Source organism: Rattus norvegicus, chromosome 5, assembly GCF_036323735.1.
Source record: "Rattus norvegicus strain BN/NHsdMcwi chromosome 5, GRCr8, whole genome shotgun sequence".
Classification (NCBI taxonomy): Eukaryota; Metazoa; Chordata; class Mammalia; order Rodentia; family Muridae; genus Rattus; species Rattus norvegicus.
The window spans coordinates 133,177,805-133,202,694 of NC_086023.1; the positions used below are offsets into that span (position 1 = coordinate 133,177,805).

A 24,890-nucleotide genomic window follows, 5' to 3' on the forward strand; every position below is an offset into this window, starting at 1 on the left:
GCGGCCCCGGCCCCCCGCCCCCCGCGCCGGGTCCTCCCCTCCCCCGCCCGGCGGCCCCAGCCCCCCGCCCGGCCCGTCTCCGCGCCGCTCTCCCGCCCTCCTCTCTCCCTCCCTCCCGGCCGCGGAGCAGCATGGCGGAGCCCGGGCAGCGGCCGCGCGGCCGCCCGCCGCCCCTCTGAGCCGGGCTCGGGGGCAGCCCGGCACCTCAGAGCCGACCCCCGCCCCGCCGCGCCCTCCGCCGCACTTGTCCCACTGCGCGCCCCCTGGAGCGCCGCGCACCCCTGGGACCCTTGCGCGCCCCGGGTGCCCAGCATAACCTGAGTTCCCCCGCTCATCCTGGGATCTCAGGACTTCCCCAGGAGCCCCGCGTACCCCCGGACCCTGACGAGGCTCCGGGACCCCCACGCGCTCTAGGACCCCTGCGCTCTCGCAGAATTCCGGGGCTCGGCCAACCCGGCTGCGCGCCCTGGTGAGGGGCCCCGCCCCAGAGGATCCCCCTCTTCCAACAGACGGAGCCCCGCCCCAGAGGGACCCCCAGGTCCGACAGGGACATCCAGCCACGCCCCAGCGGGCTCCCAGCATCTCGCGCCTGGAGCCCTGTGCTCCAGAAGATCCTCGGTGCCCAGCTGGGGGCTCCCCGCCCAGCTGAGGGGGCGCTGCCCAAGAGGGTCCCCGCGTCCGGCGGGCCCCGGCAGGATGCACGCCGCCCTGGCGGGGCCGCTGCTAGCCGCCCTCCTTGCCACCGCCCGCGCCCGCCCGCAACCCCCGGACGGAGGACAGTGCCGGCCGCCCGGATCGGTGAGCGAGCGCCTGCCCCGCCACTCTCCCGCCTGCCTGGACACTCCTGCCTGAAGGGCTTGGGTTTGGGACCAGCCTTCTCCATTCAGCCCACTCGCTCCACCTCCGCCCTCTGGGCACAGCCTGGGCTCCCTTCCCTAGCATCTGTCCTCCGGGCTCCAACTCTGAGCCCAGCCCAGCCCAGATGGTTTCTTCTTTTCTCGCGGACAGTTTCCTCTAGACTTTTGGTCTTGGTTGGAAGGTTCCCCTCTCTGTGCCGGCTTCTGACTCTCCTGTCTTTTATCCTACCTTTACCCTTTGCTCTCTTTCTGCCTTCTTCTGACTTCATCTTCCCAACACCTAGTGCCCCTTTCCCACCCTTTTGCTGTTTCATTCACACTGTACCAGGCCAGGCTTACCCTCCCTCTCCTTGCCCCTTTTTCTGACCTAAGGCTGGAGCCTCTGGTGCTGATTCTCACTCCTCTCCTTCTGTACCTAAGCTCCTACCCAGCACCTATTGTCTCAAATGCCCCTATCTCCTGAAAGGGGGTAAGAGCCCAGAGGAGAGAAACGGAAATGACAGAATGAACTTGCTTGTCTAATATTTTCCTGAGGAGACCAAGTAATTATTGCTTCTCCCAACTTTCCTCTCCAAACTGGGAATCTCTTGATTTTTTTTCCCTGCAATGCCCTTCTCTTCAATGATAGATTAATGCATTGCCAATCATCCTGAACTGGAGGCTGGGAGACCAGAACACTGTTGCAGGGTCTTCCTTTGCTACCTCATTAGCAGGGCATAGGTTGGCCTTGGGCAAGGTGCACAGCTAGCAGTCTACCTTGTGCAAGAGACCAGCCGGATAGCTGGTAGGCACTGTCTATTGTGAATTCAATTTTACAAGGTTTGTTGGTAAAGTGTGGTTCTGTGTCCACCACCCACAATAAATACTTTCATTTGTGCCAGAATCAGGTAGGAATATGTTAGGAGTTGACCTAAAGTTTCTAAGTGGTCAGTGGTCACTCCAGGGACTTTTCTAGATGGAAAACAGCTTTGCTTAGGAGATTTTTATACTGTTTTTATACTGAAAAACAAAACAAAACAGTCCTGGTATTTGGACCCCTACTCTAGGCACACAACCCTAGTGGGTACCTAGGTCACAGAAAAAGAAAGACTTGGAAATGGAGAGCCAGGTACACCTTTTTGGTGGGGAAGTTTAGAAAGCACCTAGACCATGTACATGTCTTGGGGTTAATTCTGTGAAATCCTCTCCTCCCAAACCAGCAGCTGAGACTTGGTTTGGCTTTTCGAGATTTTTAAAACGCTTTTCTCATCTGTGGTCTCAGCGAGTGGAGCAAAGTAGCCAATGCCGGTGACCTGCCCTCCAAGGAGAAAACCTTACCCACCCTATGAGTGGGAAGTAGCTGTTGAAATAGGTGTGCTATTTTTAATAGGTGTTCTGCTTTCAGTGTGCTCTTGGCATGTGTCTTCTAATGGCTGCATTTAAAAGTTATATGACTTCCTCTTTTCTTGCCAGAGCAGGACTCTCGGTCCCCCCTCTCCCCCACCCTCCCCATGAAACACCCTGGTGAAGGTTTGGCTTGGCCAAGCATGAATGTTCTCAGGTGGTATGGCAGCCCTTGGCTTTTCACAGTGAAAGCCAGTCATAAAGAGAGACTCCTTTCGTTGCCCACTTCCTCTGTGCCTGGCACCACTCTGAGGGCTTCGGAAACGTATGTTCTGTATTACACTCCTACCGATAACTCCCATTCTCACCCCCCCCCATTTTGCAGAAGAGGAAACTGAGTCTGTGGGAAGTAAAATGATGTACTGCAAGTTATTCGACTAAGAAAGGACAAAGCCAGCATTTGAATGTGGAACTTTTAGCTTGGAAAACCCTTGCCAGCGGGCCTCTGCCTTCTGGCCCCATCTACCCCTGCCATCTCTCGGTGCCAACCCTGGCTCTGCTCTGCTGCCTTTGGCCTCACTGATCTGCCTCTCCTCTTCTCTCTCCTTGTAGCAGAGGGACCTGAACTCCTTCCTGTGGACTATTCGGCGCCATCCTCCAGCCTACTTGTTTGGCACCATCCACGTTCCCTATACCCGAGTCTGGGACTTCATCCCTGACAATTCCAAAGCAGCCTTCCAGGCCAGCACTCGTGTCTACTTCGAGCTGGATCTGACAGATCCCTACACCATCTCAGCCCTGGCCAGTTGCCAGCTGCTGCCCCACGGGGAGAACCTGCAGGACGTGCTGCCAAGGGAGCTCTACTGGCGCCTGAAGCGCCACCTGGACTATGTGAAGCTGATGATGCCCTCGTGGATGACACCAGCACAGCGAGGCAAGGGCTTATATGCTGACTACCTGTTCAACGCCATTGCTGGTAACTGGGAGCGCAAGAGGCCTGTGTGGGTGATGCTCATGGTGAACTCCCTCACGGAGACAGATGTGCGCTCCCGAGGTGTGCCTGTGCTGGACCTCTACCTGGCCCAACAGGCTGAGAAAATGAAGAAGAGCACGGGAGCTGTGGAGCGGGTGGAGGAGCAGTGTCATCCTCTCAACGGGCTCAACTTCTCCCAGGTAGGAACCCTCTTGCCAGCCTAGCTAGCTGCACCAGTGTCTTGGTCCTAGTCTCTGATCTCTGCCATGCTCCAGTAGACAGCCAGAGCCAGGTCCCATCCTCCCTTCCCCCCAATCCCAAGCAAAAAAGCATCTCTCTGGTCCTGGAACGGCTGTCACTGGTCACTGGGCTGCTCTACTGGGGTCAGGGGAAACCACTACGTGCCAGAGTTTGGGTGTTTCTTTCCATTTCAGTGGTTCCCTGTTGGGGATATCCACTCTTCACCTGCTGTGCTTGCCTGAGCAGAAAGAATTTCCCTGGGGAGCATCAGAGTGATTCAAAACAGAAAGAGAGAGTTGCCCATTTGGGGCAGTCTTCCTCAGGCTCTGGGGGCTTCAGAGAACAAGGCTGCCCTGAGGCTGTTTGGACACACACCCGTGGGTGTGTTTATAGAAAACAGCACAGAGTCGGAAGGCATGGTGCCTAGGCTGTGCTGTCAGGTTTTGTGTACTTGGCCTCCACCAGCACTGCTTCACTGATTAACACTAAGTTCTTCATGATTCCCTGGTCCTGTGCTAAGCTCTGTGACTCTGGGGCTGCCTCCCTAAGACTGGGAGAACTTCCAGTCAGCAAGGAGAGTTTGTGGGTAATAATTTCAGAGAAATGTGCTTGCTGAAGTTTGGCAGTTCTGATTTCTGAACCTAGGGAGTAAGGGAGAGAAAGGAGGGACTTAAGAGGTTTAAAGTCTCTGGCTGTCAGAGATCTGATTCAGCAAAATGTCATTAAGAGCCTGTCTCCATGGGCAGAGGTCATTCGCAACTCACTAGTCCCAAACTCAACTCTGAGGCCCTGAGAACAATGAGTTCACATCTGTGCCTATAGACCAGAGCTGTCAACCCACGATGGGAGCTCCCGGACTTGTGGCTCCTATGAGGAGGCCCCAGTACAGGGTCTGGGTTGACGCTCTAGGTGAAGTGTGGTCTCAAGACATGTGTGCTCATCATTAAGGAGATAGACTCATAAAAAAAGCCTGGACCTCAGGATCTATCCCTGGAATCAGACCCAGTTGCTCCAGAGATGTTGCAAGTGCGTCACCAGGGAACTGCTGCTGAAGCTGATTCCCCCTTCCGAGATCTCTGGCCTTTGTTTTTCCAGGGGAAATGCAATATTGTCCCCAGGGAGGTAAGAAGCCAGATTGATTTGCCGGCCAAATGAAAGGCTGGTTTGTGAGTTCTCCTGCTGGCTCTCCCATAATTGTGGAGTCCTTACCCTGAGGGCCCGGTGGCAGGAATATTGGGGCAGTTAGTCACGCCCCGCAGGGTTCTGACTATGCCTGCCTCCATCTCCACGGGGAAAATCCTGTGTATTCTCTGCCACAGCGCCGAGCCCTCTGAACAGAGCGGCACTTTGCTTCTGAAGTGACTTTCCCCTTGCCAGCCTCGTGAGCTGATATTATCTGTGGTAGAGGGGCCCCCAGCACTCACCGCCCATCTCATTTTGGAGGCAGTTTTGTGGGAGGCCTCTCTGCCCATAGTCCTCATGTCTGGCCCCCCTAGATATCTATTTTAGGTTTGGGAGGTGAGGGATCCACTATCACCCTCTTTGTATCAACCACAGGGGAAACTGACAAGGGCTGAAGGAAGCATTGGAGCTCTCTGGTTAAACAGTCCCTGGCTTTAATCTGTCTCTCTTAAAACAACAAAACTATCTTTCTTCGGGAGTCTGGAAACACTGCTGTTCAACCAAATGACGGCTCTGGTGGGTTGAAAACATTTGCTGCGAAGTGTGTGAGCTTATGTTTTAGGAAAAGTTACTGAGAGCCGCTCATCGGCTAGCGAGGAGCCTGCTGACAGTCTCCAAAGCCTATGTTTGAAGATCAAACAGACTCCAGTTTCTGTTGCAAAAACACTCCCACCCCACCACCAGCCTGGGCCCCCGCTCTTCAAACTGTTCTTGGGTCCAGCTTCTTGAAAGGACTGTAACAAACAAATCTCAGGCAAAAGAAAACAGGGGTCCACTCCTTTCCTAATCTACACACCCTTCACCACCTGCGCGAGAGCCTGACGGCACCAATTTGTCCTCAAGCCATGTTGGAGGGAGGTGATGAAACCCCTCCTTCATCCTCTTGGGCCATCATGGGCTAACTGGGAAGAGTGGGAACCCAGAACTTGGGCAGATGTGGTTGGTGGGGATCTCCAACCTGAATCAGAAACGCAACTGCCTTCTCCATAAAATTGTATGCATGCATGCACAGTTCGATAGGAACATCTGTGATGCGTTATTGGGCTGAAATATCTGTTATGTGCATCAGTTTTTTTTTTTAATTTTTTTCTTTCCTCGAAGCATTACTGTTATTGCAAAATCAGGGGTGGGCAGTGAGGAAATGCTTAAAAGACATGAGGAAAATGCTTAAAAGACAGCTCATGTGAAAGCCTGAGATTTCAGTTTTAATTTTATGTATTTTTGTTTTCTGGGTAGAAACATGCATTTTGCTTACTGAGTAGAGAACAAAGTTTACATTGGACTTGTGGGGCAGGAGGACAGGGGAAGCTTGGGAAGCCAGCAACCTGCAGGAAGAGTAAGCCGGTCTACCAACAGGTTTTGACCTTTGGTTTCAAAAATAAACTCAAGGTGCTAGATTCAGTATCACCAAGGTTTTACCATGTGACCTTGGGCAAGTCAGTTCCTCTCCTTGGGCTCAGTTCACCCTGCCTGGGAAATCAGACACCAGGATTAGGTCATCTTTCATGCCCCTTCCAGCCCTGACATTCCATAGGACCATTCTAATCAGTTGCATGTGCCAGGCACCCAGCAGGAAGCTGCCTGTGCATTTCCATTTCACTGAATTCTCCTTGTAACCCTTTGGCTTTCTAAGGTGGGCACCAAGCATGGTTGAATGACTCGCCCAAGGCCACATGGCTAATAAGGAACAGAGCCGGTCTGCGAGACTCTAAGTGACTGAAGAACTTCTTATGTGTGGTTTCTGTTCTTGGCAGGGAGTCTTAGTGGGCTCCAGGGCAGGGGGGAAAAGAGAGAGCTACATGAGAAGTGGGCATGCCCGTCTTCCAACAGCCATCTCCACTGTCCAACCGTTGCTAGGCAACATGAAGCCCATGACTGCAGCTCTTCAGGAGGCCGAGGCAGGAGATCACAAGTTCAAGCCTACCTGGGCTGCAAAGTGAGTTCATAGCTGGGCAGCTTAGTGAGACCTTGTCTCAGAGTGTAAAGTAAAAGATGGTTAGGGATGTAGAGCTCAGTGACAGGCACTCGCTAGGTGTGAAGCACTAGGCACGAGATTCAATCTCTAGTACTACAGAGAGTGGGATGGTGGCAAGCCCCTGCTTTTGGAAGCCTGGGATGTTTAAGCTGTCAGGCCAGATCTTGTGACCATCTCGGGACCTGGAGATCCTTATCGTCTCTGCTTGCTTTATTCGGGGACTGATACTGGTGGCTTCTACTCTCTCTGGGGCAGTGGTTCTCAACCTGTGAATGGTGGCCCCTGTGACAAACCTGTATCTCCAAAGAGTTTTAATTGTGATTCATAACAGTAGCAAAATTACAGTTATGAAGTAGCAACAAAAATGATTTTATGGTTGGGGGTGGGGGGTCACCATAACAAGTGGAGCTGTATTAGAAGGTGGGAGCATCAAGGAGGTTGAGAACCACAGTGGAACTCTCAGACCCCCTCTCCTGCCCACTCACACTGTATGGTGGAGGCACTGATTGACAGCACGGAGTTAGGTGGTCTTTCTAGGTTTGGTAAGAGAACAGGGATCACGCTGCTCTGTCCATTGCTGTGTTTTGCCATCGTGCTGGTGCTATCGGTGTCTGAGAGTCATAATTGGAGCAGGCCTGCTGAAAGCGAACAAAACATTTGTGAAGTCCTCCGGTTTCCTCCTTAGGGAGTTAGAAATCACAGAATCCATTGCTGAGCTCCATCTCTATGCTGGGTGCAGCATTGGACCTTAAAGGATGTAGACTCCAGTCCCCAGGGAGGAGCTAAAAGCTTTATTGTAAAGACAGTAAGCTGAGACTTGAAATAGTTGAGTCATTGGCTTTGGTTACATAGATAGCAGGGGATTAAGAACATACATTGCTAAAACCTATGCTCTTTAATCTACAAGGTGGATTGATTTTGTTTTTTTCATAGTTCATATTTTCAAATATATGTATATATATATGCATGTTTTGGTATATGTGTGTGTTATATCATTATTGATAAGGCAAAATACAAAATACAAAAAGAAAAATAATTTAAAAGTACTAAAGCTTTTCCCCCTCTGACTTAAAAATTAAATCTTAAAGTATTCCAATATAGGAGTTCCCAAACAGGTTCTGGGTACCATCACCCAGAAGTCCATATCCAGCTTCCCATGAGACTACAGTGAAGATAGCCCCCTAATTTAGGCTAAGCCTGTACAGTTGAATACTGAATGGTCTTCTGAGTTTACATATAGTCAGAGCTTCTGTATATGTGTCTGGTTCATTAACAGGTAGAAAGTGCACTCTAAATATTTTCCTAATGAATGATGAATGATGGCCAGCAACTATGTGCATCTTTTATCCCCTTCTATAACCCAGCATGGGTGAGAAAAGTGAATGTATGAAGAAAGGTTGCATAAACCACAGCAACAAATTTCCTTTTGTTAACTTCAACAGCTTCACTGCTTCCTGAAGGGACACAAAATAGCAGAATCATCAAGTGAGTTGTTCTGGCCCCTATGAGATACTAAAACAAAACGTCTTATGCTAAGTTATTTATAAACATTGTTCATGATTCTAGAGGCTTTGAGGTTGATGATCAAGGTACCAGAAGATTCAGTATGTGATGAAGGCTCGTGCTTCATAGATGAGACTTCTCCGGTGACATAGATGGGACTACATGGTGACAAGGACAAGAGGGACTTGACAAGGTTCTGTCATCATGAGTTAGTCTTTATCAGGCAGAGCCCTGTCATCACTCGAGGGGTTAGGTGTGAGGATATGAATTTTGGAGAGACACAGGCATTCAATACATTTAGCATGGGGAGTTCTGACTCAAAGCAAGCACCTCATCTCTACCTTGCCAATGACTTCAGACTCATCACTTTCCCTTCATGAGCACAAGTTGTCTCTTTTGTTCCCATCACTGTATTAAGCTAGGCAGTTTCCAGTGCCAACTCTGTTCTGCCTTCTGTAATTCTCATGTCTGGCCCCGTACCTTAGAGGGTCTGAGCCAACCCACACCACAACTTTAAGCTTGACTTCTCTATCTTTGTCAGGTTTAGCCTTGGCTGACCATGGCCAATGCTTACCTGTCAGGAAGCTGGTTGGTTCCTGGGTGTGGGTGTACGCGATCCTGCTGTAAATCTGCAGAGCAGAGAGAGCCTCTTAACCTGTTGTGGCATAGTCTGCTTGACCCCTAACCCCAGGCTTGATTCTTTTCTTCATTAAGGTTCACCACTTTCTTCATTTCATTACTTATTAACTAGAGCAGCCACAGTGCAGTGCAGTGCAGTACAGTATCTGGGCCAGAGACCTGGAAATGAATGCCATAGATTTTCGCCTGCTGAGAACTCATGACCTGAGAATGTGCATTGCTTTTGTACCCTGAGAGATGGGTGTTAGTCTTGCTTTATGGTAGAAAACTATTGAGCCCCACAGTATCTGAATATTAGTGGTTCCTATGTCCTGGTTCTTCCTACTTCATAACGAGACCAGCTCTTCCTTCTGCTCCTTGTCACATGTCCAGAGCTTTCAGAACCAGTCACTAACTCCCAGATTCTCCAAGAATGCCTATTTCTAAGGGCTGGGGCTCTCTCTGAGCTTCTGTGGCAGACAACCCTCGAGTTCACATTGTTGGGCCCCTCAGCTTGCCTTCTGTGAGACCTGAGTGCTCACCGTTGGGTGGAGGAAATAAACACGGGCCATGTAATGTGGGCCCTCAGGCTGAACCTCAGGACACATTAACTGTCTTGTCTCTGACATTCTTAATCAGGGGGTAGATTCAGCACAGTCTGTTCTCAGGTGGCTTATTGTAGCTCTAGAACCAGGCCTGGAAAACAGTCCACCAGTCCCTGTCGTGCCTCCCACTCACAGCCCTGTGACCAGGAGCTGTTCTGCAACTGTCACATGGGGAGGCTGTCCCTATGGTAGCACAGCCTCATAGGTACACATGGATGGCTTCTGGGTCCAAGTGGCAATTTGCAAAGAAAGGTCCTAATGACACTGAAAGCTCCATCTGTCTCATCTCTGACCTGATTGACCCAAACCTTGATATCTGTCTTGTCTGAATGGGGGCCTGAGCGTCAGGTGGCAGACACAGAGGCAGAAACACAGGACAGGTTAGGCACCTCCATCAAAGGACAAGGAGTTCCCAAAACTGAAGGTGATGAAGCTCGAATCATAAACTCACAGTGAAACTTCCAGCCCCAGGACTTCTCTACCCAGGAGTCCAAACTCCGAGGCACGGAAAAACCAAAGAATGGTGAAATCTTAGAACCTTCAGCTCTGAGACATTTTTGGACCGGAAGAATCTTCACGTCATGAAATCCTAGCCTCTGAGCTTTGAAGCATTTTCAGCTCATCAACACAGACTTCTAAAATCTTGGAGTTGGAAGGGGCCATTTCTCAAGAATTCCAAGAAGCCCCATCTGCAAGCACGTCTGATCTCCTTCCCCCACAAGCCACCCTCTACTCCGCGGCGGCTAGAGAGAAAGCCATCCTTACCGCCAAAGCACTTTCTGATGGAGATAAAACTGTGCGCGTGCCTTTGTTAATAGTTCCCATTTGGACTTCTCTCAAAGCCAGAGAGAGTTTGCCTGGTAGAGCAGCCTTCCTAGGGAGGAAACTGAAGAATGCTGGCAAGCACCACAGCTGCCAGCCCCACGGCTGACGCTCCTTCTCCTCTGAATTTGCTTCTAAACATTACCCACTTCACTCCCTTTTATCTCCCATCACTGGCTCTCCGTCCACCCACTTAATCCACAGGCAGCCGGTGGCCTAGCCTTCAGCTTTGCTTCGTGGCTGCCAAGCTGTCTCGCCAGGCTGCTCCTCCAGGATCTGCAGCAGGCTTTTAAATCTGCTCAGTACATCCTGCTTCAAGCCTGGAAACACAGTGGCTTCTGCTGAGCCCCCTCCTTCTCCAGGAATTTCCTCCTTTTCTCTTCTGCTTCCGAATCCCCCAATATTTTGATTTTTTTTAACGCTCAGCTCAAAGCTGAACCTCTTTCAGGAAGTCTTCCTAGAATGCTGTCAGGCTTGAACTGGTGAAGACTTGGCCCGGAGATTTCTTTTATGGCCACGCCACATGTAGTGTTTCCCTCAGTGGAATTCTTTATGGAATTTTATGACATTCTTTCAACACTTCTATATTTGACTTTATTACTTGGGCAGACTTTCTTTCCTGACTCTAACCTAGTCCAACATGTGCTCACAAATGATTGCGAAATTGAGCCAGGTATGCTCCATCTCTGTGGGGTAGCATGGTTGGCTACGCTAACTAAAAGGTGAGGCTCTGCTAGCTTCTGTGTCTCAGATGTGAGATGTGTTCCGTGCCCGCAGCACCATCCCTGGCATCCACGTATCCTTCGTAGACGCACCACTCTCCATCCTGGTAGAGCTTGTCATTTTCTCTTCCTTATTTGTTATTTAGGATCAAAGCACCCCTCCCCCATACCACAAGTGCCAGAGCATCTCCGGGCTCATCTCCCTGCAATGTCTTTTCACATCCAAACATCTAATTGTGTCCTTCTGTGAGCCTCTGGTTTGGGAGGCTCCAATAACACTGAGCTGTATAATCTCTCTCTCTCTCTCCTCCCTTCACTACAGTCCTTGGTCATGGCTCCACACGTTATCTTATCCGTTCCCTGCTACTTGAGGGCCCTTCCCAGCTTTTATTGTCTGTCTAGCTCCTTCTCACCTGAATGGGCTGTCCTTGTTTTTTTGTTTTGTTTTGTTTTAAAAGCCTGCACTTTTCAAGCAAGCGCTGCTTCATAGTAAGACCTCATCTCTGGTCACTGGGTTATGGAATAACATTATTTGACAGTTTCGTGAAGTTTAGGTGCAACAATCTGGCTGCCTAATAGCACTGTGTTTTGAAAGGCCTGATAGATAGGTTGTACTTGGCCCACTCTGAATGCCTGGCTACCCTTAAAGAGAGTCAGGACGTCATTAGAGGAGACGCATACATGTGTGGGCCCCAGGACCATATCTGCAGGACAGCCTTGGACTTGGCATAGGTGTACCGTACACCTATTGCTGGAGCTAAGTTTCTCCTTATTGACCCAGAGGGAACCAGCCAGCGCCTCAGCTGCATCCCCTGTCCTGCAGGCAGTGGGCATGCACATCTCTCTATCCCAAATGCCCAGGCTTGCTCACCTTTTATTCCTGGGCTCCTTTCTTTCCTACCCACTGGGTCAAGAAGGGCAGGAAGGAACACTGAACGTTTCCTTTCCATTTGCCGTGACCTGGGAACTTGTGTTCTTTGCATAAGGCTCCTGGGTTCTCCGTCATTTCAGCCGCATCCTGGTTAGATTTTACCCTCAGAAGCCCATATTCATTCCTACCTAAAGTCTCTTAGACACCATGGGACAGATTCAGTTCAGGAGCACCCTTCATTGGGAAGTGTTCCATGTACTTATTAGGACCACAAATAACCCCAGGCAAGTTACCCGTCTTTGTCTTTGTTTCCTCGGCTGTCTGTACCTCATGAGGTACTTTGTGGGCTGATTGGTCTAAAGCACTGTAGCATAGTATTTTATTTTTCATTTTTATTTTTAAAATCCCACTCAGGGTACAGTTCTTTCCCAGAAACGTTTCCAGCTCCTATGTGTGCCTCATATACATGATATGCATGTATTAGAGGTGGCCATGGAGAACACTCACACTGATGTGTGCTGGTGTATGTGTGTGGGGTGCTGCTCTTTTCAGGCAGAGAGAAGCCAGGAAAGCTAGAGAACACAGTATGCACTGAACAGCCCCCTCCACCACACTTCTGACTGTAGGGACACTTCCAGGAGCCAAGAGGCACCTCTGACATTCCTTCTGTGGGAGAGTACAGCCCTACCCAGAATCCCTGGTACAAAGGGAAAGGGCAACACCTCACAAACCCCAGCCAGTCCTTCCCTCCTTCCACCCTATCAAGGTTATTTAAGGTTTTCTGCCGTATATTATCTCTACGGACTTAATGTGCCTTAAGTGTCATTTAAGCCTCGAGTCCCATTTGAAAGACCCATTTAGTGATAAAGATAGAGTGGAGAAAGGCCAATTAGAAATCTGGCTCATTTTAAAAAGCCTTATTTTCCATAAGGTTCCCTTCTCTGAGCTGGTTGGCCTTAAGTTTGAGAAATGACAAGAGTCTACCTGTCAACCTTTCCAACTAGGTATGCCCCAGTTGCATGTGTTCTCTAGAGCTTTTCCTCTTGTCCTAGAGCAGCTAGGACACCGCCCCCAGTCCCCTCCCTTTTGCTACTTCATCCTCCACAGCCCACTTCTCTTTGTGTGGTTACTGAGCTCAGAAATGGTGCTGGATTTGCTCTACGGTCACTCAGGCCAGGTGTTGGGACTATAGGCGTGTCCCCCCAATCTCCAGCGGTGTAGATGTGACATCACTAGACCTCAAGCACTTTTGAGCACTAGGCTCTGTGTGCAGCTTGAAGAGCTGTGGGCTGGTCATGGGTTGGATAAACTGATATACTTTGGGACACCTCCAGCCACAACACTCAGCCGCTGTGCTTGATCTTCACTGGGATGTTTAGCTGACCCTGCAGTGGAGTCCCCATGCTGGGGCCAGCTGCTGGTCGGAGAGGTAATCTTATGTTCTTGGCTTCCATCAGAATAGTTTTGGTAGGAGGGTGGTGAGAAAGGAATGCCAGCCTCTTGGTGGAGGTGGCTTTGAAGTGCGCTTAGACAGGGGAAGGGAAAGGGTGGTCCAGGAAGAAGGTGCCAGGGTGGGAAACTTTAGAAAGCAAGAATAAGAAACCCTTCCCACCCCCATCCCCTCGCTTTATCTTTGCCCTGTCTCTCCAGTTCTCAAGATAGCTACTCGGAGACACTCTCTATTGTGTGCTAGGCCTCAGGTTTATCACAGTAAATCCCTGAACCAGACCCGGGAGGCATTATTTCCCCCAATTTTAAGGAAATTGAGAATAAAGCACTTCTGTACAAATGAGGACACCTAGATTTAGGCTTAAATGCTTTGACGCCTTAATTAAGAAGCTGGACTGGAGCGCCCTGCCTTGGCTGGGTGGAAAGCATGGGGCTCTCCCCACGGAGGTTGCTGTGAGGACCCAGTGATACCTGGGAGCTGAAAGTATTAGCTGTGGTGGCCTAGTGGGGATCTCAGTTAAAACCGCTGGTCTTCTGTGAGGCAGCCTGTGTACCGAGGTTCAGAAGCCCATCCTCAACCAAAGATCATTCTCCGTCCCCAGGTTTGGTCTCCCTTGCGCGTACACTGTGTTTGCTTGGTCAGTCTGTTGGGAACTGTGTGGTCTGACCACCCCGTGGTCTGACCATCTGTGGTGTGCAAGATCTGACCAAATCTATTCTGCCTCGGCAGTGCCTGGTCTCCAGTCGTTCCCCAGGACAGGGACAGGGTGAAAGGAGGTTTTGAGAAGTTCAGGGTGGAGACTCAGCGGTGTCATGGGTTCTGATGGTTATGGGGGAGGGGCCCTTGTCTAATCAGCCTTTATCTCCATTGCTTAGACAAGTTAATAAACAGCACCAACTCAGAGTTCCTGGGGGAAAGGGGGAGTAAAGCCTGAGGCACTTTGTTAACAAGAGATCTCTGCTCTCAGCACCGCTCAGCCCGGTGTAGTTTCTTCCTGTTTTTTTTTTTCTTTTTCCTAAAGAGAAGTTCCTGGAAAATACTTCCTCCACCAGGTTAGTTATTTTAAAATGCTTCATCTATCCATGTTTTTTTTTTTTTTTTTTTTTTTTTTTTTTTTTTTTTTACTCTTCTTTGGTAAGAACTCCTGGGAGTTGGCCAGACTCAATTCCAGGTGCTGGGGGTTGAAGATGATTGTGGGCGTGGTGGAAAGAGGAGGAGTTGATGTGACAATAGAGGTGTGAAGAACAGTCCAGAGTCCTTTTTGTGCACCGCCCCACTTCGTCCTCAAATCAGGTTTCAGGTAGATCGGAGCCTCCTTCATGGATCATGAAGAAGGTTCTGAGAGATGGTTCGCTTGCTGGAGTCCCCCCGCAGATAAACGGAGGGTCTGGAAATTGAAGCCATGCAAATCTGGTGGCAGAGCCAATGCCTTCCTTTCTGTATCTCTTGGAAAGAGGGACTGTGATCCAGAGGAGGGGGTTTCTTCTGAAACTCAAAGTGAGCAGTGCTAAGAGGTTGGGAGACTGCTGAGCTCTGTCCTGAGGAAGTCTGCTTGCCAGCAACCGGGTGAGGGGACTAGAATTCTATGAGTAGAGGCTGAACCTGACAGGCAAAGAATGGCAGCTGTGCTCGGGGCCAGAGTGTAGAGGATGTGGAGACCGTGCATCCACAGCAACTGCTGTGTGGATGGCTAAGAGGCTGCCTGCCCTGAGGATTTTTGTGACATAGCAGTCAGGACTGTGACAGTGTCTCCCTGTAGCTCTCTGATCTGCCAGACGCACATAAGCTGTATGGAATGCTACTTGCCACCTGACTGTCAGTTGCTGTTAAGTACTACCTGCAGATGGCAGGGGCTTCACTAGGGTTCACATCATCTAGAAGTCCTACGTCTACTTCCAAAAGGGCTAACTAAGGCTGCCTCTTGTTATCCAGGAGAGTTTTATGGTTGCAGATGCTCCACTGAACATGGCAAACAGCCCCACATGGACGCTTGAGCGGACTTTAGTTTGAGACCTCCTAAGCGCAGTACTGAAGGGCCAGTGGCAATCTCCATGTTCAGAAGCAGCTGCAGGTATGGGGTGAGGAGAGGGTAGAGATGCTGACCCAGACTGAGGGAATGCCATTACTCATCACAGACTCACCACACTGGGTGGGAGCCCCAGGGAGACAGATGCAGAGACGAGCGTGGCTGCGTTGTGGAGCCCTGTCGGTCCTGCTAAGAAGTTCAGGCTTAAACTTGAGTGCATTGGCAGGAACCCTGCTCCGCTGTTGCGTTCTGCATTTCAGAAGTTCCTCTGGTTAATGACTGGCTCCCTGGTTCATTTATTCATGGGTCTCAGACTGGAAAACCTCACCCAGGCTTGCCTGCACATTCCCAAGCCCTTTGGCCAGAGAAAGCCTCTGTTCTGTGAGACCCTGTCACCTGACCTTTCGGATCCAGGATGTACCAGCTTCTGGATGTCTCAGTCATGTTTGCCCTTAGATGGTGTTCCAAGCTGGTGTCTGAATAGAGTCCAGCTAAGCTTATTTATTACAGGGAATTTGGGGGAAAGCCTGACCCTGCCACCACCATTTCTAACATAGCTGCAAGGGATCACACAATCTGTGAATTTCATAGGGTTTGCTTACAAGCAGGTTGAGGGGAACGTCACCCTTTCACAGGAGGAATAAGCTGAGCCCTGTGTTTTGAATGCTGCCTGAGCAGGAATGGGATACAGGAGGGCCTGGTAAGCACTCTGGTTATTTATCTGATGGTGTGTACCAGGGCAGGCTTTTCCTGAGCTAAATCCCTTTAGTGGTGTGGGGTTGGTAAACTGTAAACTGCACCCCTCCTGCGTACCCACCTCCTCGGTTGGCCCTGAACACCTCCCTCACCCCCACTCCCAAGAATGGCATTTTGTTGTTATGTGTTTATATTCTGACTTCTCCAGTGGACTGAAGTTCTTTGAAGATAGGAACCTCATCTAATGACCTTGAGTTCTGTCGGGGCTTGACTGTAAGCACGTACTCCGGGGTTATGTGTAAAACTAGTAGTTACATCTCCATATCATCTCCCAAGCATGTGGGCGAAAAAGGAAAATGCCCCCACTCCCCACCTTGCCCCCATCAGTGCCACTGATGTTCTAGATGTTCAGCTCTAGATGTCAAGAAGGGCTGTAGTCACCCACATGCTCTGCTGTCACCAGGCATTTGGACTTCGAATGGCTCTAGCTACTGAAAGCCTTCTTATGCTCTGACCGTGGTGGGGCCGTGCAGACAGTGACGTCACACCTTTTCCTTGTCTCCACGGTGGCCCGTCCTGTAAGTGGGAGCTGTTTCATGCATGGAAGGGATCTTGCCAGCCCTCCCCAACAGTCTTCTTCCTCATGCTTCTGTGTTTTTTTTTCCAGGGCATGGATCAGAGCTTCTGTTTGCTGGTCATTCCACGATCCTCACACAATATAAATGAAATCTGCTAAAACCAATAAATTCAAACCATGTGTGGGGCATGGGGAGGAGCCGGGACGTCAGAGGGCCACAGTGTGAGGTGGCGTCAGCTCTGACGGCACCCAAGTAGATTTGTATATGTGGAAAGTAAATACCCAAAGCCGTAAACAGCCCTGGGTCTCCCACTCTCACTGGGACTCAAAGGCGTTTAATAGGAACACACACTCTCTGTTTCTTATAAACCGAGCCAGAGCCTCTATGTGTGCTGACCTAAATTCTGAGTTTGCAATCCCAGGCCAGCCAGCCAGGCATCCTAGTCATAGGCTGCAGACAGGCCGGGCCGTCAGCTTGGGTTCTCCTCTCTGGTTTTGGCAACTGGACTAGCATTTGTGCTTTGTAAAGAACTGCTTCTCCTTTTCTTTGTCGTGTACAGCCCTGGTTGTCTGTTAAGTCTGTCTGTGCTGCTTTAACAGAGTGGCCTGAGCTGGATATCTCAGAAACAACAGAAAACGTCTCTCTGTCTGTTCTGGAGGCTGGGGAGATCAAGGTGTCAGCATCTGGCATGCCTGCCGAGGAGTGGCTCCCTGACTCACAGATGGCAGCTCTTCACTGTGTGCTCCTGTGGTAGAAGGCAGAAAGCTCAGGTCTCTTCAGTCCTGTGTCACAGCCCTAATCCCACTTACACACATCCCCAGCCCAACTTCCTGATATCCTGTGGGCTAATTTCAACTTACAACATTTTGGGCGAAGCACACAGACTTTGACATGATAGCAATGGGTGGAATGGGGGGTCACCCATGTACCCATGGTGTGTCCACAATTGCACACTATGTCGCAGCTTCACCATCTCTTCTTTAGAACCCTGTAATGTTCTTTAAGTTCCCTGTGGATACTGACTCAGAACCCCAACAGCATCTTTAGAGAACCTGCCTCGTTTCCTCACCCCTGTCCCCTGGGACCTGTCTTTCCCCTTGTTCACTAAGTCCTTTGCAGTTTTCCTTTCCATCCTGAAATTCTTGGCTTCAGAAAGAGCCCCCAGAAAGAACAGTTGGATTGGAGGTAGGTATCCCTGCCTGTCAGCTGTGGGGACTTCTGAGAGTTTCCACTGTGTCTTCACATAGAGCCTTCTCAAGATGGCTGCCCGGATAAGTGGAGTTCAGACAGGCTGACCACCCAGGATTGCTTTACCCTGCTTTTTCTGCATCTCTAAACCCTTGAAATGACCCCTTAACTTAGACATTGAAGAGAGAATCCATTAATACTTCCTAGAACTGAGTGGACCAAGCTTGCACAGTCAAATACATAGTGAGGTCAACAAAACTGGTGGAACTGGCCCCACACTAGTGGACTATGACAATGTCCACTTCCAAGTTTTCATATTGTGCCATACTATGTAAGGTGTCACCCCTGGGAAAAACCGAATAAAGGGAATTATTCCTTCTAACTCTATATGGACTTACAATTAGCTTGAACTGAAATTTTAGTTAAATAAAGGAATTAGAACAGGTGATGGGGCTTACCTAGTATTTGCAACATAGCAAAAGTCCTAGGTTTAATCTCCACCCTGGAAAAGGAAAGGAAAGAAGGAAGGAGGAAGTGAGGGCAGAAGGAAGAAAAGAAGGAAGGAAGAAGAAAAGAGAAAGAACAATGGGTCAGCCTTCCTAACACCCTCCTTCCTTAATTCTTCTGTGTCTGCTGCACAATTCCAGGCACTGTCAGTGAGCACCAATGACATCACTCGCACCTCCACCTCCTACAGGTACTCAAAGGAGATTTCCCTTGATAACTCCATTTCAAAGGACAAGTCATCCCCTTGATCATGCATCCCTTTTCTCCCACAGCACACATCACCCACTGGCAGCCTGTATATTACACCTGCATATCACTTCTTACCACACCAACTCCACTAATACAGAGATCTGTGTCCCTGTTGTTCTATCCTTAGCACCTAGAACATACCAGGCACATAGCAGGTAGTCAGCTAATGTTTGCCAAGTGACTGAGAGGTGACAGACAGGAAACAAGTACACAATGAGTAGTAAGAAGTCTGGGGAGGTAAATGAAGAAAACAAACCAGGGATAGGGTGGGGAGAGGGACTGTAGCTGTCTCTGCAAGCCTGGCAGAGTGAAGAGTAAGGTCCCGGCCCCTTAGATCTTAGTCTGTTTATTAAACCTGCTCTTGTCTTCACCCACTAGCTTTGAGCTCTTGCTATGTGCAGGGCTCTGTGCACAGGCTGAGATGAGGCAGACAACAGCTTGTCCCAGGAGGCCTGCTAGTCAGAACAGGAGGGGACAAGGACACAAACAACATACTGAAAGGAAGAAAGAAGTGCTTTCTGGTCTGACCTGTACTCAGTGGCCAGAACGTAATTTACTGGCTCCTCCTCCCCTGCCTATCTGAGTGACTCCAGAGCTCTAATTAGTCTACTCTCTGCAGTCTGAACTCTGGACTTCTAGAGTGTCCTCACACTCCCTGTCCAGGTCCTCTTTCCCAGTCTTGCTCTTCTACAGAAAGTCTTCCCTGACTGCCCCAGCTCCCACTATCTGGCTTCTCTAAGCACTCATGCTATCTGTAGTCTGTGCTGCATCATTTGAGCCCAGGAGAGAGTCTTGCATTTGTTCATGTACAGCAGAAGCTGGCTGAGAAGCTCTGCCGGGCTCAGGTGCATAGTGGGTCTTTGGCAGCATGCTTGTGGCTGATGGGTTTGAGAGCACAGGAAACAGTGACTCATCATCAAAGAGGGCAGGCTTTGTTGGTTTTGTCATTGACCCAAACTCTCATTTAGCCACTGGTGGTTCGGTTAGGGGATAGGCTGAGACAGCCTTTACTGCGGTTCAAGTGAGCTGTGAACAAAGAGATCATGCAAACGATCTGCCCCAGACAATGTTTAACAGATTTCAGGAGCTGGACTGTTTGCTCGAAAAATTCTCATAAAGCACAAGAAAATATTGGTGCAGTGTTTATGGCTGCACATTCGTTCGCTGAACAAATGTGTTTTAGAAATAAACCTTTGACTGGAGAACAGCTTGGATTCATAGTATTATTATGAGGGTGGCACTGAGTGTTCCTCCCATGCACTTTGCCTATCATTAACATCTTACATTAATAGCGTACATTCATCACAATTAGTCAACCAATATTGACAAGCTGTGGTTCTGTAAATGCTACACTCCACTTGCATTTTTTTAAAAAAATTTTTCCGCAATGTCTTTCTTTTTTCTATTCCACAAGCTCCCTTGGGTCCCATAGCCCATCAGTTGGCACTGATAGTTTCTTGGACTCTCCTTGAGAGTATGAAATAACCCTGGTAGTTTTAAATATTGGTCTGATGCTTGTCCCTCAGGTAGGATTTGGAGGATGTTTATATGTTTTGCTTACCACAATTAGACTGGAATTATGTTTGGGGGGTGAGAAGGAAGACCACAGAGGTAAACTGTTGTTCTCATCACAACAGGACAGGGCATACCCAGGAGATGGATGTTGTCTTCAGCCTCCTGCATGAGGTAGTTTCTCACGAGTCTCCCCAATCTTTCCACACTGTGTACGCTGGTGAGAGTTTGCTGTAAGCAGTCCATGTCTGAGGAGAGAGGGGAGTCACACTCCTTCAGCAAGTGTGATCAGAGTCCTCCTTACTCTGTGCCAGGCACCATGATGGGTGTTGGAGGTAATGCAGGAGCGAAGTCTTCCTCTCTGTAGAACTTTCTCCAAACAGTTCTAGGACACAAATAATGAAGGCTAAGCTCCTCAGGCATATTTACAACACAAAAAATAACAGAAGTCAAATGACATGTGCGCAGGGTAGTGTCAGGATGTGGATGGGAGGGGACATTCATGAGACCTCACTGGGCCTGAGGAGCAGCATTGGGTTTTTATTCCAGTGGTGGAAGCCATTGGTCTGAAGCATGGAAAAGGATCTCCTCCTTCTCCTCCTTCTCCTCCTTCTCCTCCTCCTTCTTCTCCTTCTCCTCCTTCTCCTTCTTCTCCTTCTCCTCCTTCTCCTTCTTCTCCTTCTCCTTCTCCTCCTTCTCCTCCTTCTCCTCCTTCTCCTTCTTCTCCTTCTCCTCCTTCTCCTTCTTCTCCTTCTCCTCCTTCTCCTCCTTCTCCTTCTTCTCCTTCTCCTTCTCCTCCTTCTCCTTCTCCTCCTTCTTCTCCTCCTCCTTCTTCTCCTTCTTCTCCTTCTCCTTCTTCTCTCCTCCTCCTGCTCCTGCTCCTCTTCCTTCATCATCATCGTCGTCGTCGTCATCGTCATCGTCGTCACCACCACCATTTAATTTGTTTTTTAAAAGATGAATGTTCTCTAGGGTGCTCAGCAAGAGTAGGGGTGCACTGGGAATCAAAGTGGAGGAAGCTAGGAGATCAGCATGGGTGCTATAGGAGTTGGCCAAGTGAGGGATGGTGGTGGTTTAGATCTGGGAACCAGGTCAGTAGAGCTGGCTTTGTTTTGGAGGTAGAGCACACAATGTACCTGCTGGGTCACACATAGGGAGATTAAGAAACTTGCACAGTGCTGGTGTGTTTGGGCCCATAGTGGAGCTGCTAGCTAAAATAAGGGAGGTGGGAGAGGAGTAAACTTAGAAAATAACAGTATGTGTCTGGTGATGTGATTTCTTGAAGGAGGTCCACCTGAACTCCCTTTCTTGGGTAACACGACAATGTCTCTAGCAGCTCTCTAGCTTACATCACATGCCTGGAGGGACTAGGATAGTTTTCTGTGTTGACTCAATGCCATCTTTCTTGGTAGTCTACATTATTGAAAAATGGGCTACACATCTGGAATACCCATGGAGGGTGACCCTGGATCCTAGGAAATAACAGACCAGTAATCAGGGGGCCTGGCCTTGGGGATCACATCCTGCTGGACTTAGGCTCTATGTGCTAGACAGTAAGCAGGACAACTTCTGGCCTTTCCCAAAGGCCAGCACAAAGGAATTTCTTTTTAGTAAGGCTATTGATTTGGGCCGATGTATGTTTCCAGTAGATTCCATCATTAAATACTTACAGACTATCGACTGCGGGATTGTGCTTTCTTAGACCTGGGCCCCTTTCTATTTGGGTACATAAGACATCGAGGAAGTAAAAGGACAGAAAGCATGTGGAGCGTGTCAGGCAAAGTATGCACAGTCAAATAAATCAGTTAGCCTCTGGATGGGAAGCCCTTGTCTTCAGAGATCAGATCCCAGAAGGATGAGACAGAGCTGTCACCTTGAAGGGTTCCACAAGGACCAGGTTACATGACCAGAGTTTCTGTTAGGGAATTGGAGAGAGGGCAGCTTGGGAAAGAAAATGTGTAGCTTATTCAGCAGTGTGGAGGTCAAAAGAGATGCTTGTTTTCATCTGAGCTCCTGGAACAAAGTGACAAACACAGGTGGGTTAGTGGCAACACATCTTTACATTTCACAGTTGTCTCAGGGAGGGTTTTCACTGCTGTGGTGAAACGCCATAACCAAAAGCAACTTGGGGGTGGGTTATTTAGCTTACACTTCCACATCACTGTTCATCATGGAAGGAAGTCAGGACAAGAATTCAAACAGGGCAGGACCAAAGAGACAGGAGCTGATACACAGACCATGAAGGGGTACTGCTTACTGGAGCCTGGCCATAGGGATCAGCCTGGTTTCTTATAGAACCCAGGACCATCAACCCAGGAATGGCTTGTCCCTTCCCCATCAATCACTAATAAGAAAATGTCCTACAGCTCCGTCTTATGGAAGCATTTTCCTCCATTCATTTATTTATTTGTTTGTTTATTCATTCATTCATTTAATTTACATCTAGATAGCTCCCTCCCTGTACTTCCAACCCTCCCACCTCATACAACCCTTCTCCCATTCCTTTTCCCATTTTCTTCTGAGAAGGGGGAAGCTCCCCCAACCCCGGGTACCAACCCACCATGGCACATCCAGTCACTGCAGGATTGGGCACATCCTTTCCAAGGTAGCCTAGTTAGGGGGACAGGATCCACAGCAGACAACAGACAACAGAACGAGGAACAGAGCATCTGCTATATATGTAAGGGGGACTGAGGAGGAGGGTAGGTTCAGCCATTGTGTGCTCTTTGGTTGGTGGTTGGACTCTGAGAGCCCCCAAGTGTCCAGGTTAGTTAACTCTGTTGGTCTTCCTGTGGAGTTCTTATCCTCTCTGGGTCCCTTAATCCTTACCTCAATTCTTTCACAAGACTCCGTGAACTCTGTCCAATGTTTGGCTATGGGTCTCTGCATCTGTTTCAGTCAGCTGCTGGGTAGAGCCTCTCAGAAGACAGTCATAGAAGCATTTTCTTAATTGAGGTCCCATCCTCTCAGAGGACTTTAGCTCATGTTAAGGTGACATAAAATTGTGTGCCATGAGAATCCTGAAGCCTGGAATTTTAGAATGAAGGTATCAGCACCCTTTCTGGTTGTTAAAGAACAGAGTCATTTAGCTCTTTGGGGCTGTTTTATAAGGGCTCTAATCGTTCACAAGGGCTTTACCCTCATGACCTAATCCCCTCTCAGAGGCCTTCCCCCTAACACCATCTCATCAAGGAGCAGGCTTTCAACACATGGGTATGAGCTATGCATACTCCAACCAGAACAGTGCTGGAAAACTAGTTGTTGAGCAGGTGAGTGATGGAAAACTAGATTTTTACCAGTGCCTGGAGGGCCTACAATGCAAGATTGGGCGTCAGTGGTTTCCGTGAGACAACCAGGGTGTAGCGGAACTGGTGGAAACCAGATCCTGAAGAAAGATATTTGAATCTCCAGCCAGTATTTAATTTATTATAATAATAATGATTGTGCTAATAATAACAATAATTTTTATAACTACTTAATTACTGTTATTTTTTTGCCGGAAAGGCCTGGTTAGCTTCGTGCTTGGCCCGCTCTGTGTGTGATTAGAGGCTATTGACTTATCTTGAGATTCTGTTGTTTTCTTCGCTCGCTGGTCTCTCCTGATAGTCCATCTCACTGTTGGCTCTTGGGCCTGTGTGTGCTCTACAAGATACCACAAAAGCACAATCTTTGACAAGGTAAATATGCCAAATCCTTATTATAACATTTAACTACTTAGGGAGGGTTTTGGTGTGGGGAGGGGGTGGGTGGGGCGGCGGGAATGGAAAGAAAAGTCCAGATTGCTTTGATTAGCTGCATTTTTTTCTCTGGGTGAATGGGAAGGCTTTGGTGGGAACCTCAGCATTTGAGACTGTTTCCAGGAAAGTGAGGGAAGCAGTGGTGAAGGTTCTGGAGTCTTGGTCCAGAACACCTAGGGTGCTGTGGCACTGGGTCAGGTTCTTTCAGAGACATAAACAATACATGCCCATCTCTTCTTCCTGCTGGGACGCAGTATCTGTAAGGCAGCTTGGAATTTAGACTGGATAGGCCTCCGTGGTATAGAGTAGAGCTCCTCATTGGTTGGATTGGCCTTGCATTACACGGAGACTCATTTCTTAAGAACTTGGGTTGGTAACAGATCATTTCCAGGGCAATGCTGCACTTAACTCAAGGCCAGCTTCCTGTGAGTTTTCTCATGTTGCTTGTTTGGTTCTCTGTCTTGGGCTGGGAAAAATGACACTCGTATGATTAAGAGTTTACTTGTATGATTAGGAGAGCAGGCACACTGCAGCTGCATTGTTCAGTAGTCTGGGCTAGGATCTATCATATTTCTGTACCTAGATTCTTAGTTCACAGATTGAAGTGTTGGGGGCATACACTGTGTCGAGGCCCCTCAGCAGGTAGGATGGATATATAACCATGATACTAACCAGCCTTTCCACTTTCAAGACTGACGGCTTCTTTTGTTTTTACTGAAATTATATATTGGAGTATAATGGTTCTCAATCTGTGTGTCATGACTCTTTTGAGATTACACATCAGATATTCACTTTATGATTCATAACAGTAGCAAAATTGCAGTTATGAAGTAACAATGGAATAATTTTATGGATGGGGTCTCTATAACATGAAGAACGTATTAAAGGGTTGCAGCATTAGAATGGTTGAAAACCACTAGATGACATTATTGTTCACAAATATTCATGCATACACCCCTCCAGCCTCCAAGGATGTGGGGTTTGACCATATGACTTGTTTCATTACTTTGGTGGATGAAATGTATTCCCTTGCTTCTTGACTTTACCCTTGGCCTTGCGACTTGCTTTGGTCAAACATTAAAAAGGAAGCAGAGCCTTTGATGTGATATACATACTCAGTTGGGCTCACTCTCTCATGCTACCACTTGCTTCTGCCTCCTCAGCCTGGGTCCAGAATGCAGAGAGAAGGTCTGAGTCCAACCTACATGGGCAAACTCAGGCCAGTGAACACCCAGCTTGAGTGCAGCCCAGCCCCA

General features: G+C 49.0%; 1 protein-coding gene across 8 annotated transcripts in view; it reads left to right on the forward strand.

The window, feature by feature from the left end:
* The first annotated feature begins 209 nt into the window (after window positions 1-209).
* Window positions 210-24,890, forward strand: part of Trabd2b (TraB domain containing 2B) — a 217,727-nt gene continuing 193,046 nt past the window's right edge. For 3 of the 8 annotated variants that reach the window (XM_063288596.1, XM_063288598.1, XM_063288597.1), the window contains exons 1-2: window positions 218-798; window positions 2,793-3,353. In XM_063288596.1, the coding sequence (XP_063144666.1) occupies window positions 697-798; window positions 2,793-3,353 (663 nt within the window). In that variant the 5' untranslated portion in view covers window positions 218-696. Of the gene's footprint in view, window positions 799-2,792; window positions 3,354-24,890 lie in introns of all 8 variants that reach the window. The other 5 variants (XM_006238601.5, XM_017593793.3, XM_006238603.5 and 2 more) reach the window with 5 other exon arrangements.